Genomic DNA, 16,004 nt, shown 5'->3' on the forward strand with positions numbered 1-16,004 from the left:
AAAAACGGTCCATCAGGACCATCAGCCAGGACATACAGATGTGGCAAAAATCTCAAAGCATTACTTGTCAAGGCCGATATAGTGATGCAAGTCCTTCAGATCTGAAGAAAGGTACATTGCCATGACTGAATAGTCTACATGTAAATATCAATAAAGGTAAAATATTTGCATCCAGCCAAACAGATCCGGGTTTGACCATTTTCTTACCGGTCACCCTCAGAACACCAAATGGCCATCTGGGTTAATAGCCCAAACATAAGATGGACAGAGCACAAATCTAAGGCGCAGATTTGACACCCACAATCTCCTATCGCAAGACATCTTGCGCTGCAGAATCACTACGTCACATAGACGACATTTGTGCTCCTGGAACAAGTACACCCCCCCCCCCAAGAGGGCTGTCGAACTGAGCCCTGAATTGTTGCAGCATGAAGCGCCCTGTACTGATGCGCTGAGGCTGAAACCTTCAGGCTTTCGTTGATGAACACTGGGATTAGAGTGCGAGATGGGGCCCTTGGCTGACCCCTCCCCTCAGGTGTGCTAGCTGACGTGCACTTTCTGATCCGATTACCAGATGCAGAAATGGGGGGTGGGGAGATGCAGTGTATATCGTCTGTCAGGACACAAGTTTTTCTTGATTCGTTATATATTTTCGTGTAGAACGTTTTGATATAGATCTCGGTGGGCGTTGCCAATGGTATCTTTACTTCGCACCTCCTTTTGTTCATGAGTTCATCTTTGCTGTGAAATAACTGGGATTGCAAGTGGAAGGCTGGAGCACTACAAACATCGAGGATATGGGGGGGAATGCATTATGATAAGGCATTTGTAACGCGCCTATACACAAGTGTTTCAAGGCTATCCTTATTAAAGGATAGCTTATACATAAATAGCCCATCGTTTTCCAGGATGGCCGCTCTACCACCTTCAGCAACTCACACTAGGAGTGTCCACTCAACACTCCAACACTTAATAAACATCATTGTTTATACCTACTCTGTCACCCAGAAGCACAGTTCATGTTTGGACTTTCTCCTGATGTAGTTATGTACTTAGACGTGGATATTCCAAAACTGATCAAGGGGGGTTAGATATGCCCACAATGCATCTACGACTTATAATTAGCATATGGTCCGATAGCACAGCAAGTAGAGCGCGCGCTTGCTCACTCAGAGCCTGCTCACGCAGGTTCGAATCCCGGCAGGGCGCTAAATTAGCACCACTCGCCGAGGGTAATAATAAGCAGCGATCAGATACCCGAGGGTTCGTAGCGCTAGATAAATGCTACATTATTATTATTAAATTATCATAATGAAATAAGGACGGAAGTCCTATTTATGGAAGTAGTGGCAGAGCCACAATGTGGAGCGAGATCAATTCTTTAACTTAATATCAAGTTAATTTATCATAAAAACACTTTTTTTTAAAACTAGCACTTCTTGGTTGTCAAAGAGGCTTTGTGACTGATTGTCTAAGCAGTTGGACAAGCGGTAGTTTGACTGCACTCATTGATTCGCACACTGCATACCATCATAAGAATTACAAACTAATCAGCCGTTCCATCAATACGGGCCTGGCCTGGGGATGTATGCACGTTTTGCCTCTGCAGTAGCCATCAGCAAAGCTCTGCCCATTCTTACTTCCTTCAATGCGTGACTCACAACCAGGACTAATGTCCGGTTTTGTGTTAGTGCATAGCTTCCACACCCTACTGGAAACAGTCGAGCTTAGTTTGCAGCCTCGATCACCAGGTAGTGAAACGTTCTGGTGCAGCACAGTAGGTGGTCTTCCTGCAGTGTTTGGTGCACCCAATCCCCAGAGTACCCATAGTACTAAGCTTCAGTTTCTGAACTGGTTCATTTCATGAAAGAGTTCCACCTCCCTTGTTGAAAACAATAACTCTTGTGACAGTCATTAGACACATAAGCCAACTTGATTCAATGTTCTCCATAGATAAATCAATGGTACCATTCAAAGATCTGTCAAAGTGTATTCCAAAAGCCGGCTAGCATTGTTTTCGGGTTCTACTTTCTGGCCAATTTCCACAGAGCAACAGTTGGATCCAGGAGTCTTGGTTGGCTATATTTAGATTGTGGTCCACACACCCCTTCTTCGAAGGGCAGTGTCCTTCTAATAAAAATGCACATACAGTCTTCTTAGACTAATAAGAACACAACTACCCACCTTGAAGCTGAGAGAGGAGATGATTTTCAGTGCCAAGGAGGATTGACTGCATTCACTCCCCTGAACAATTGGAACTAGATTGCTTTCCTTAACCAACTAATATAGCTGGATCCCATAGACAGCTAGAATTCTATTGGCTGCATTCAGTGGAAGAAATGTGCCAACTGGGTCGGCGAGAGGGAGCCAGGTGCAGCACGTTCCAAGGGGTGGTGGATGGGCCAGGTTGAAAGGCAAGTTGGTGGAAGAGGCAAAACAAAAGAAGGGAGATCCTCTGTCTTGTTTTTCAGCAAGTGATCCCAGTTCAAATGTATGCATGGGCTTGCAAAATGAACTGCCTTCCTCTACACACTGATCTGAAATCTGCTGGAACTCATACTTAATACCTACCCGAACAGCAGCCAATTCCACAGGGGCCTGCTACTAGTGATGTGTGTGCGGTCATTAATAAAATGTGGCGATGTATTACAAAGCCTGGATCCCAAGACTGAAAACCTTTGCTCTCCTCTGGTCTGAATGAGTCTGAGAGATGAATAGTCTTTGGCCCCAAGTATCCCACAGTAGCACAAGCGACTAGTCGCCAAGGTTCCTACTATAACTGAACACCTGTATTTGTATTTTATTTATTCATATAGCGCTCCTGGCCCAAAGGCATCTGGGCACATTTCTTGAGGTTAGTGGTTACAAGGCATAATATGCAATAAAAGCAATTAGAAGGTACAGATTACAAGCAGCAATGCATAAAGCAATTACACAGGCATGGTATGCACAACACATGGGAAAAGTGCATATTACACATGTTACCAGACATTACAAAAAACTTTACAGAATTTACAGGTTAATTACACTGTGATGCTCAAGTCGGCAGAGCCGAAACATTAGGTCATGCACTTGTATATTCATGAATGTTAAAACGATCCACAGGACAAGAATCCTGCTCAAATAGCCACAGTTTGGCTTTACTCTTGAATGCATGGAATGAGGGATCAGATCTGAGTGGAAGAGGAAGTGATTTCCAAAGTTTGCCAAATGCAGTGGCAAATGCAGTGTACCTACGTAATGATGAAATAATGGCCTGGTGTCACACTCTTAAGCGATACAGATATAACACCCTATACATGTGAGACTTCACTCATAGAAAGTTTCGAACCCGATGTAAAATAGACTTCCCCCCCGCCCACCCAAGAGCACGGCCTGCAGGATTTGTAGATTACCCGACAGGCCAGGGGCTTGAGTGAAAAGGCAGAAGCAGCAACAACAGAGCTAAAGAAAAGGACAAAGAACAATACAATACAATAGCTCAGTTAGCAGACAGGTTAGCTGGATCTCAGCAATAGCCACCCCGCAATTCCCCACTCTTACCTGCTCCGTCAGGAAGACAGCTAGTAACCTACTTGATGTCCATAGGGTAGTGAAGACCGTGGAAGTCCCAAATCCATAGGAGTATGTGCAGAACCACCTTACTCGAACGGCACGAGGGCGCAAACTAAATGGTAATCCCAAAATCCAGTGTTATGGAAGAACAGCACAGAATCCCAAAACACACACACAATCCAAGTAACCAGCAGTAAATCAGGAGAGCGTCCTAGTAGTTAGCATTGTATCCAGGGTAGTGTCCTTTATTGTATTGCAGGATAGCGTCCTTGTGGAGTAAGAAACCTGTGAGTGAGATAAGGAAGTGTGCCGTGGAGGGAAAAAGCAAAATGGGTAATGCAGTAAACCCAGCAGTGCAAGAAGAACTGAAAAAACGGTGTCCAGCGCTCTGCAGGACAGGCGTTGACACGAGAGACAAGGCTGAATGTCCGGATGCGTCAAAACAAGAGGGCTAGGCAAGAGACAGAACGATATTGCGGGAGCCAAAGTTTCGGTAACCAGGGGGGCAGAGCAGAGGGAAAGCAGGCATCGGAAGTTGAAGGGCAGTAGCAGAAGCAATCCGTAAGGCAAACCAGGTCGGAGAAACAGGAACGGCAAGTTAATGGAATGCAGCACTCAGGAACTAAAGATTAAGTTAAGGAGCAAGGAGCATCCGTTTTGCGGGAGAAAAGGATTTAAATACACCTTCAGTGCAACAAGACATGGAAGCACGTTCCGTGCGTATCACATGAACGTGTTTGCCAGGGTTGCTGGGAAACGTAGTCCGCTGGTCACCTCGGACTGCATGGTGCTGCAGGAGACGCCAGTGCAGCTTCCAAGCATTGCCAGGCATGCCCAAATGGCACAGTGTGGAAACCCAAGTCGTGACACCTGGTCCTTTATGAACTGTAAGATTTAAGCATTTAGCCTGAGTCGACAACTTGACAAGTTCACAAAAATCAGGGGAGGTGGGCTGTTGCGAGAGATCATTTCTTTGTGTTAGCAGAACCTTCTCCAGCTTCCAATAGTTCAGATGAAGCAAGGTAGTGTTCATCAAAGCTTAGATATCATTCAGTCTTAGTGAATGTACGGTGAAACAGATTTCAGTTTAGCTGTAACTGCGGTAGGTTTTAAGGACCGTTCCAGAACAGTACAAATGGTTGCAGTGGAACTATTAGCAGTAAAAAAAGTAGTGGTACTCTGCTCCGGATAGTACCCACTCACTTTGACCACTGGCTCCCTTAGATACCTCCAATTTGGTCAGCAGCACTGGAACCCATACATCAATGGGATATGAAGTATTTTCGTTACTAAATGAATGTACCAAGCCTCACCCGATTAGCCCACCAGTCCTCTGATGCTCTTATTCGTCTTTCCCTCTTCCACGTGTTCTCCACTTTGTACTACATTTCTTGATTTGGAGTTCTGAGGCATTGCAGACAGCCCTTCAATTTCTAAACACCAAGTCCATTGATCACGAGTAAATTCAGTAAACACAACTTAGCACTATAGGACCTATAGCCAACTCTACCTGAGGGCAGCCTAGAGAACATTCTTGACAAACAGGACTGCCTCTAGCCTCGTGCAAAGCCCACCTTACTGCAGATTACTCAGTGGCAGGAACAATTGCTCCCAACTAAGGCGGAAAGCCGGACCACATTTAAACGGTGATGTCAGAGAAACCAGACTCGCATATCAATTTCTGGTGATGAGATTTACAGTTGTCTGCAAGAGAAGAACAACAGTCTACACCTAAGCCATCACTTTTTTAAAAAAAATGTTTTAATTTGTTCATGATTCATAAAAGAACCTTTACAAAATCTTCAAAACTTAAATTCATAAAATTATTATATACATATTATAAAACAGTCATTGCTATCTCCATACACATAAAACAATTGACATAATAGAATAAAAGAAAAAAAAAACTCCTAACATAGCACACAATTCATAATTACAATGCGTAATTGGCCAATTCATTTTCTATGTGCTTCAACAACCAAACTAGGGCAAAAATCAAAGGCCGGTAGTTTCCATTCATCATTCTAGCCCACAGGGCTTCTAAACAGTTCTCAAAGTCAATGTTAACAAATTTCATTAACAAATGGGTTCTCTTCGTTTTAAAATAAGGACAGAATAGCACTAAGTGTTTCAATGTTTCCACGGGTTCTTCGCGAGGTAGGAAGCAACACCTCAGCATAGTCTCCTTACCTTTGCCTTACTCCAGTAGCCAGTCCTTTCCCTTGTGTGATATTGGTTGAATTTAAACCTCTATAGGAGATTCTGGTGTGGTTACATGGAAATGAGTCAAGATACTTATGTTGAGGAATTTGTTTTTTAATGAATCGGGCATTTTCAGTGTATGTTTTATATCTTTTTATTTCCTCAAGAGTGTTGCACCAGTCTTTAAAATACTTCTTCTTTGCATATCCTGGTCTTAAACACAAATCATCGAGTGTTATATTCACATCAACTAGAATCGCTTGCATTTCTCGTTGAAATAAAGTGAGAGAGAGGACGTTGTTCAGAGATAGGTTAGTGTTCAGATCCTGATATAGGGAATTATTAGTAGGGTGGCTCATTTTAGCATAGTTCAACAGTTGTCTCCATTGCCTTCTTGAGGAGAGTGAAATAAAACCGAGTTTGTGTCTAATTATGCTATTAGACAATGCCAACGGAAAATGCATTGCCGATTTTAACAGCCGTCCTTGCAGTGAGTCTAGGAATGTATTCATGTCCAATAAACAGATGTCTAAGGAGTAGAGTAGGACACTTTCAACCTTTAAGTTAAAGAAATCGACCAAGGGGACCAAAGAATATTTACAATATTTTGCAAATTTTTTTTTTTACCTGCGAAAGAAGCGGTCTAGCCTTTAGATTTAATTGTTCAGCCCAAAACTTAGTCGAATTCTTCTCTGAGATATAATATCCTAGGTAAATGGTGTTGGTAATCAACGGTATAGGTGTGTTTAGTATTTGCCAATGATATTGTTTAGTTCTATTTTTTTAAACCAAATCTCATTATAGCCGTCTTAGTTGGATTTGGAGTAAGGTTGTGGACTCTAGCAAATTCCTCAAATAAGTTCAATTTAGTTTGTAGCGCAGCTGCTGTTGGGTTGAAGCCAACAATATCATCAGCAAATGCCAACCATTGGAGACGTAATGCACCAAATTTAATTGAAAAAAGGTTTTTCTCACTCCATAAGTGGTCCAGATCAGCGATATAGAGATTGAAGAGGGTAGCAGCTAAGTTACAGCCCTGCTTCAATCCAAGAAAAGTTTTATTGGGTCAGTGGTCCCACCTTCACCTGTGATCCTTATTCTATAGGATGTACCAGTATGGAGTTGTAGAAGCCAACATATTAATTGGGGTGGGATTCCCAGCTTCGCCAACTTGGACCATAAAATATTTCGGACAACAGAATCAAAAGCGGCAGACATGTCAATCGGTGCTATATATACTGGGCATGCATTGTTACGGTTCGCTCCAGATAATGTGTGACATGATGGTGGCAGGTAGAGTAGTACTCAAAGCTTTTCTAAAGCCAGTTTGAAATCTCGAGTATAGGCATGTTGTTCAATATGCCGTTCTAGTTCATATAGTAGCAAAATGGCAAAGATTTTAGCTTCTGTATCTATTAGCGAAATGGGTCGATAGTTCTCTGGTGAGGATGGATCTCCTTTTTTTGTATATAGGAATGGTATTTGAAGTTACCCAGGACTGTGGGATATTCCCAGTTGAGATAATCAAATCAAACTTCGATTTCAAGATACTCGCCCATAGGTTGGGATCTGTCTGAAAGATACAAGGCGGTAGTCCATCGGGCCCTGCAGACTTAGAGAATGTCAGTTTACCAATTGCCCATTTTATGTCATCAAGGAACCATTGAAAATGTTCCATCACTTTGCCCACGCACCACCCAACTCGCTAGTCGCCGTCCGCCCCATGTACAGCTGTACCCCTCCACAGTGACCCTCAATGTATCCTACCCCTGCTGCAGATCTGTTCTGTTGTTACCTCTGAAAAGTGCTCCATTATGTATCTGTACTGTTGTAAACTTCTATAAAAGCACTCTGTTGTGTATCTATATTGTTGTATACCTCCGTTGCTTCTTGAAGGTAGGTCACACTTAATAACAATTATTATTAAAGCTAAATTAAAAAAGCAGCATCACCTTTTTGTCCTAAAGACAAACACTTGACGAATCAGAACTAGTGCTGTTATAACTAGAAATTGGAAGGTTTTTCTGTGCAGGGTGTCTAATAGGTCTTGCTTTTTAGACACACAGGTCCAGCTATTGTACATGAAAGATGGTGTTACTTGCAGCATCTGTTGGCAAGCAGCCTATTCCAATCACCATCTGGCACAGCTGCATGCGGCTGAGCATCCCACTTACCCTGTGCCAGCATTGGGATCACCACACCTATACATTTGAAATGTGAAGCGATTCAAACCAATCACCACCTACAGGAAATCCTACAACAAAAAAAAGGGACGGTATTCATTGCAACACCTGATTTGTGATGACTGGCTCATCGTGCCCATGTAAATTACTTAGTATTAATAGCCCTATTGGAATGCTTAAAACTCGAATGAGCTAGCAGATTGGTGCCACAACCAAACGAGAAGCCACCTATCCAGTGACAAGGCACTTTATGAACTGGCACAGCGGCGGCATAGATGCACTCTGCTTCATTCGTACCACATATCATACCAAGAATTGCAACAGGCATGCTGTCCTCCGGAATGGGAATCCAGCTGGACTTTGAGGCTGCATGGCAGTGCACCAACGTGGTTAAGCAAATAGGAAGGAACGCATTGGTGGTTTAATCATCTGAATGCAGCGCATGGATGTGTCAACATCAGAGTTCAATATTTAATACCCGAGGTTGGTGTACAGACCAAACCGAGGCCTGGCGGGTTGTCCGCTCATCGTTGGTTGTGTCACTGTGGTACTCACAGATTCAGCTTGTAACATGGAGATTAACTGTGGGCATACACATCAATTGCTGAAAATGAGCAGATGTCCACTCTGGTTCCTCCCTCTCACCCAGTCTCTCCCAGTCTCTCCTTTTGATCAGCACCACTCTTCCCAGCTCATACATTCACACATAGCCTTACCTGAAGGGTTCCATGTGTTAATATCCCTGCACAAATATCACAATACAAAAATATCACCATATTTTTGCGGCGATATTGAGCCATGGACCCTGTGGGGGCCACCCCCGCAACCCCTGCATTATTTTTAAATGTGCGGGGGACACCCCCGCAACCCCTGCTCTCACAAATTATCCCCCCCTAAAAGTATCGCCTATGGCGAGACAGACAACCATATGTACGGTGATATTTTTGGTGGGGTTAATGTAGGGATACCACCTGAAGTGGCACACATCCCTTCCTTCCACAGCGGGCATCTTCTTTTCCAGAGTGTGCCACCTTGGGTAACAGCAAGGGCGGCATTCTCTCCCAAACAAGCCCCTGCTCTCGGTTTACCCATTTAACTTTTTTTTAATACTCTTTCCTTGTTCGGGTGGGGCGGGCAATGGGGGGTGGGGGCTGGGTGGACAGGTTTGCGCTCCTTGCACAATCCCACTCCCCAAGAAGATAAGCTACCGCACCTAAGGGCAAGTAGCAATAATAACTGGTGTGGATGGCTGTACTAGCTGCTAACTGTGCCACCACCCCTCATTAAAGGCCCTCCGTCAACAACGTTGTTGGGCCATTATCGCCGTTACAGCATTCTGACCCAGCCATTGTACGGATAGAGCAATATAGCAACAAACAAAAATGAATGAAAGGCGTGGTGGTTATATAGCTAACATCATGGCATAGCAGCTATGTGCAGATGCACGAAGATGCCGACAGGCACCTCCAGACTTGCACAATGCGTCCCCAGAGCTTAGTTTTGCCAACAGAGCTTTCAAGAAATCGTCCCAATGACAGCACTGGCCAGGAAGGGTAAGATGGGACTTCTTCTCTTGGCTCAGCATTTCTACTTCTCATAAATTCCTACAGCATTTCCCTCTGAGCCAGCAACAAGCTTCCAGAATCTTGGACCAAAGTCATAACTGGCTTTTCGTCTTGTTGGGTTGTAGCTGTCCGTCCTTTTCAGACGCCGACTACTACTGACTAGGAACCACATCCCGGACCTGTGTAGGATTAGATGGTTTGGTTTCTAATTTTTTTTTTTTATCTAACTTAATGGGTTTCTAATACTACAAACAAGTTGGTCTCACCATTCTCCCCAGCCCTCTGCCCCAGTTAGTTGGGATTTAGACGCCATAGGTTTTTAATCAAACTTTTCAGAGATCTGTTGTTTTTAAAAACCTGGCACAAAGTTATTTTTTTGTAGATATGGACATAGAAAGAGTCGACCTTGTTTTTTCTATAAATTGAAGTCAAGACCCGAAAGTGTCCCCCCACTGCGCATAGACTCCCAGGGGACAGCAGTATACTTTTCCGGTTATACACAGTTGTGTTCTCTCCAAGATAACAAGTTCAAAGCCAGGATTTTGTTTTTATGCATTTATATTGTGTAATACAGTGTATGGCTGTACACTGTATGTGTGTGGTGTGTATGTACGTATGTATGTATACACACCCACCATGCGGCATCACAGTTGGATATACATTTCATTGCATTGAGCTGTGTTCCATGTTATCACAGCAGGTTCATTCCTGCTCGAGAATGCGACATTCCTCCAGCCCAAATTATACCTGCACTTTGTCTGGACAGAGTAACTGCACTAACTTGTACCCTGCACTCGGAGCGAGCTCACCTGCGTCTCCCCAGTATACATGAGATCAGCAACTCTTTTTTTTCTTGTCAAACTTGTAAGATTTAATAGTCCCGAGATGTCCATCTCCAGCATAATGTAAAAAGTCACGAAGATGAGGGTCACTGTATATCCCTTCCAGTTCATGCGTCTTTTCATCAATGCTTAATTCATTCGAAGAGTTAATGCAGCCATAACACTTCAGTGACCTCCGAGTTGTGTTAAGTTCCATGTAAGCAACCCAACACACACCACAGGAGTCCCCCGCCCCCATACAGAGCTTCTGTTGGTCCCATTTGCCAAGTCTATGCTGCCTGCACCACAGAAGCATACTTTACGTGAATGGTGCAACATGGTCAGGGCGATATGCCCCAATATTCCATCAGATGACTGAAAAGGGGCACGTGGCACGCCAGATCAGCACACAAAGCCACTTTCGAGATAATGTTCAGGATAGACTTGTAGAACAGGCATCGACAAAACCATGCCCGGCACCCCTCCACTTCGATCGATGCCGCCTAGGAGCTCAGAGGCAATGTCAGAGGTCACGTTATGAATCCAGTGGTCCACAGGGTGGTCCACAGCCGGTCTCAGGCTTAAGGTCGTCTGCAAGAGGGAGGAACCACCATCGTGAGAGCAATATACTCCCACATGTATCCCGTATGGCACACATCCCTTCTTCAACCCGACCACAGCAACGGATAGGGCTGGCCATTCGCTGGTGCAACTCTGGCCCCAACAGGAGTGAATAGGACTAGATGAAACCAGTTGACTTCTTGCGACTGGAAACTGGACTTGCTCTGTTGCCGACAAGAGCGAAACAATAGTTTTTGCAAGACAGAGGAGTGTGTTTCTGGAGGATCCTTGAGCAAAGGCAACAAAAGGGACAGAAATGCCATCCGAGGACTTCTCGGTCAACCACTGTTTGCTGAGACTACGCTCAAGGGTCCACCAAGTCTTTTCAGTCTGGGTTGGGAAGAGAAGTCGGAGCTTCTCGAGTCTGTAGTCATGCTGGATGACCCGACTGGACCGTACCACCCTCCGGCTGTGAGCAATAGATGCCTGGCTTGCACTAGAATACAGAAGCAGAGAAGAGACCAGGGCAAAAATGAGAAGCAACACAGCGGCCAGTCTCACGGAGGGCAGAAAATCAGAGTCCTCTGCTCTGGAAGATCCTTGCTCGGCTGATGCTGGAGAAGAGTGACTGTCCCTTGGCTCCATGTCCCGATTCCCCCACGGTGAAGCATCACAAGTAGAAACGCCGGGGCAACGGCAGGTGTCCGGCTTTTCCTCCACCAGCTCTTTCCTTTCTAGGTAAAGAACAAATAAGAAGAACATGAACATCTCAAATCATTCAACAACTCGTGCTTGCAATTAAGGATCACCCAACTTTCATGCTCAAGGACAGACAAACACCTTTCGCACCCCCTTTTCATTATATGGAAGAATAGCTTGGAAATCTGAGAGAGTAGCTTGGAACTGAAGGTCCACATTGGGTGTACACGTTTGATTTAGTGCTTACATGTTACATAGATGTACAGACGAGATCAGTTGCTTAGGACTAGAGTCCATATGAAGGTGTTAGGCAGTGTGAGATGCTTGACTGTTTAAAGGAAGAGTCTGAAGGCAAGTTGCAGGTAAGTTGAAAGAACAGGTTAGTGACATTCAACAGGCACGCTCCACTTCCGCGGACTGGATGCAACTACCCAATGGTCACACTTGGAGAACATACCGCAGCGTTCTACACTACACCACCCATCGTGTCATTCACACCCAGCATTCCACGTATACAGACAGGGACGAGGAGGACACAACGCATTGCTCTTTTATATTAAGATAGCTCAGCGGGTTGAGCATGCACTGCTGCGATCTGTAGGTTGCAGGTTCGAATCCCAGCAGGCTCAATTCAGCCTTTCATTCTTCCGAGGTGCACAAGTGAGTACCAACTTCGGTTGGGTGACAGTGTATGTAAATATGTCCTATGTAAAGTGCTTTGGCGAAAACACTTTATAAATACCAAATCATTATCATTAAAACGCACAAAACAAACACTAAGCAGATCATGCATATCATCCAATAGGACACAACACACGCGTTTTTCTGCTTTGCACATTATTCATTGCAGTACCCCGATACCTAAACAAAAATGTTTTCATTATTGCAACAGAATCATTAAACATATGTTACGTTACTCCTGCCAATGTAACGCATCCAAAAACATGAAATAAATTACACACCCATCTATAGTGTAAAAAACCCATTCATCCCATTGGAAAAAAACATTGTCAGAATCTGTCTGAAATGTACGTCTGTTGAGGTAAAGTGCTAACGTGGAGCCACACCAAACTAGAGTCGTCTGACAGGCATGACCCATCACATCATGATATGATAAGTCAACGGTAGATATTGCAAGTTCTCACTTTGCCCGATTCTAGTATATTACAAACAGAAAGTAACTCCCATCTTACTATATGGGGCCGAGAGAAAACATTGGAAACCCTGCATCTACTGGGATAGATTAGAGGGAAAATATTGGAAAACCAGACTAAAATTGCCACCATCTGTAGCTATCGCCATAATTAGGCAGGAGTTCGGTCTGATATCACTGTATGCTAATTACATGTGGAAAATGGGTGCATTATATCGTAAACGTGTACTTGTAGACTCTAACAACGGTCTTTTAATAAGATTATCTGGTTATGTCGAAACCTCTCATGACACCTTTATTAAGTTTTGGAAGTTTAGGTACATGAGTTTCTGCACAATACGAATATCACACATGAATTGTTCCCAACTAATCCCAATTGAGCTCAAGTAAAATGTCGGGAACGTAAACTGGATGATAACAAGGGGCCAATGAAGCTGCCAACAGTACACCACTCCTCTCACTATCCTACTCCCTCTTCACCTTACTAACCCATCCCACCTTCTCATTTACAGATCCGCCAGAGCGCCTGGGGACCAATTCCGTTGGTGAAGGTGCGCTATATAAGTACCTTTAACATAACATTACATTGTCTAAAATATAAAAACTCTAGTCAAAATCCCTTCTTGTTGGAAGCGATACGGGACAACAGTGTCGTATTTGATGGAATCACCCAGTCCATAACATCGTGCAGGATTCAAGCACTTTAGACTTAATTTGCGGCAGACTAAAGAAATTATAGAAAATCGCACCCACAAGAGCAAATGAATTAACAATGTCGGTTCTGCAATAGAAAGAGTGAATCCCCTTAAACATATTCCAGTAGAATGCACACAATTAGTGGCCTTGAGAATTACCTATTTTAAAAGTTATTTTAAACTTTATACTCATTTAGATGCCCCAATGTTATGGGAAACTATTTTCCATACGGAAACAAAAGCACTGAGGTATGCAGTTGTACATTTTTTATAGGCCTTAAAATTGGAACAATATGATGTCATGGAACAAGGATGAAATGTGAATGATATGTCGGATTCAAAATCAAACATTGAGAAATGCAATTATTTTATTATCTTACCTTATGAACAGTTCATTTTTATTGTTTGAGAAACATGTTTTAAAGATTTTTTTTGTTATTGTTATATCATGTATTTGAAATGTCTGTATGAAATCACGTTGAAAGATTGAGTTTCTCAGCCAAATCATTTAAAAAAAAAAAAAAGAGAATAATAAATAAGTCTCTGATCTAGGGCCCAGGTCCCCTCTCCTGCCCGTCGCACACGTGCACTGCCTGCCTGGCAACCCCTGCACTTGTGAACTGTTTTCTGTATCCCTACAGTCCCATTACCAGCACTTGGCTCCTGATGCCTGCACTTATCCTTGCACCTGCCACCTGCTGGCCTTACTTTTACTTATTGTTCCTTATTCTATTATCCCATGTACGGCACTGTCCCCTCTCCCTTCCCCTTGCCCTTCCCCACCCCACACTCCCCCCCCCCCCCCCCTTCCTATGCACTTGAGTGATCTGAATGACACCTGGCCTAGTAGGAACGCTGTCCGTCTTCCCTCTTTTCCCCCTCCCTTGCTGCGCCGGGCCTTGAAACACTTGTGTATAGGCGCGTTATAAATGCCATATCATATCATGCTGATGCGGAGAAGGAATAAGGGCTGGGGGCCTCTTTGCTCAGTCCTCACACAGGGGGAGGCATCTTCTTTGCTTCTCCTCAGCCAGGCCATGAAGATTAGTGAGGGTGTGGTGGAGTGGTGATAAACCCGAATGGTGGTAAGTGGGGGGTGAATGGAAGGTGACTGGGTGTGTAGGATGGAGTGGATGAAGTAAGAAGGGGAGAGCAGGTGGGAAACATGCTTAAAGCCGGCCCTGGTTCTATCAGGCAGGTGATGAAAAAGACCAGAGTCATCACAACCAAAGAAAGACCTGGCATGAAGGAGAATAGATATTAGCAGGTTAAAGATACCTGTATCTTGAATAATAAAAATTAAAAAAAAAAAAGATACACACCAAGAAACAGTGCTCCGCCGTGAAAATAAATCTTGACTCAAATCATCATGCTGGCTGTGTGCCGCCATGCCTGGGAGGATGTGACTGCCAATGAAAGGTGGTATAGCATTATGAGCTGTCTTCTCAGTGCTTCCACTTTGTGGTAAGCGGATCATACACCCCACTCCCCTCCCCCTTGCCGTTTGTGCCAGGTTAGGCTCCCACACAAGAGAGAAGCGTCCCTTATGACTACGGTCGTTATGCGGTGTACTCCTGCGAGACTCCTAACAGAACAACACATCCCCTGTATTGCATTCCAAAGGCATTGCTGGGTGGCTGGGCAGAAGCACACAGGGCATGGTGGTGCCAATAGGACAACATCCTCTACCTCTAAGCAGCGTGCACGGACTGCACTCACTTGAATTGTGGTCCAACAGTTTACATGTGTCCCTACAAAATCACAGCAATGCGGAACAACTGCGACTGCACCACCATCATCACATCCTTCCAAAAGGGCTACTTCTATCATGAACCAGTCACAAGGGCAGGGCTGGCAGAACCCAGAGGTGGAAGGCAGGACAGCAACACAGGGAGGAAAATCAGTAAGGGCGCCTGCGTAGGGCAACATCGGGATGGTCCTAACTTGCCAGGGTCAGATTGCATAGAGGTCTGTATGAATGCTTGATCCTTCTTTGATGAGGTGTCCCGTTTCCTCTGCTGCTGGTTGGGATGCTTTTCCATCCATTTCAAAGGGTGGTGAATGTCTTTCTGCTGCCCCTTACAGAGTGTTAATTGGCTCCCCGTACTTTGGTCACCACTTGTACGACGGATTTGCATGACTAGCAATCCAATATCGGCAACGAAGGTGTGCTTTAGCAGCAAACCGCCAAGTGAAGAAAGCCGTGGCCCTTTAAGAACGTCGAGTTGTGGAGAGAGGAAAGTCGTTGAAGAGTAGGACTCTGAGGGGGGCAACCAAAACGTTGGTGCATGGGTCGTGTTTGATGCTGGGAGTCAAGGCAGATATGGCATGAAGGCATGACCATGGTCAGTGCTCCAGGGAGGAGTCGAAGATCTAGGAGGCAGAGGAGTGGGGGGGGGGGGCTAGAGACTATGACATGCCACAGCTGAAAGTCATGGTCCACATGAAGACCATAAAGACCCAAGTCATTGTCGTCAAAAAGCACACCGTAACAGCAGAGACATGTGTCCGCAAATAGTGCCAGAGGTTCCACGTGTGACAACCACAATGTCTCTCTCGGAAACAGAGGT

The 16,004-nt window shown here is 44.5% G+C and overlaps 1 protein-coding gene across 1 annotated transcript in view; it reads right to left on the reverse strand.

The window, feature by feature from the left end:
* Positions 1-3,415: 3,415 nt before the first annotated feature.
* The window catches only part of LOC138471700 (uncharacterized), a 64,346-nt gene continuing 51,757 nt past the window's right edge, over positions 3,416-16,004 (reverse strand). The window contains exon 3 of the mRNA XM_069609465.1: positions 3,416-11,621. Within this exon, the coding sequence (XP_069465566.1) occupies positions 10,729-11,621 (893 nt within the window). The 3' untranslated portion in view covers positions 3,416-10,728. The remainder of the gene's footprint in view (positions 11,622-16,004) is intronic.

The sequence above is a fragment of the Ambystoma mexicanum genome, chromosome 8 (genome assembly GCF_040938575.1).
Source record: "Ambystoma mexicanum isolate Mex_15411 chromosome 8, UKY_AmexF1_1, whole genome shotgun sequence".
Taxonomy (NCBI): Eukaryota; Metazoa; Chordata; class Amphibia; order Caudata; family Ambystomatidae; genus Ambystoma; species Ambystoma mexicanum.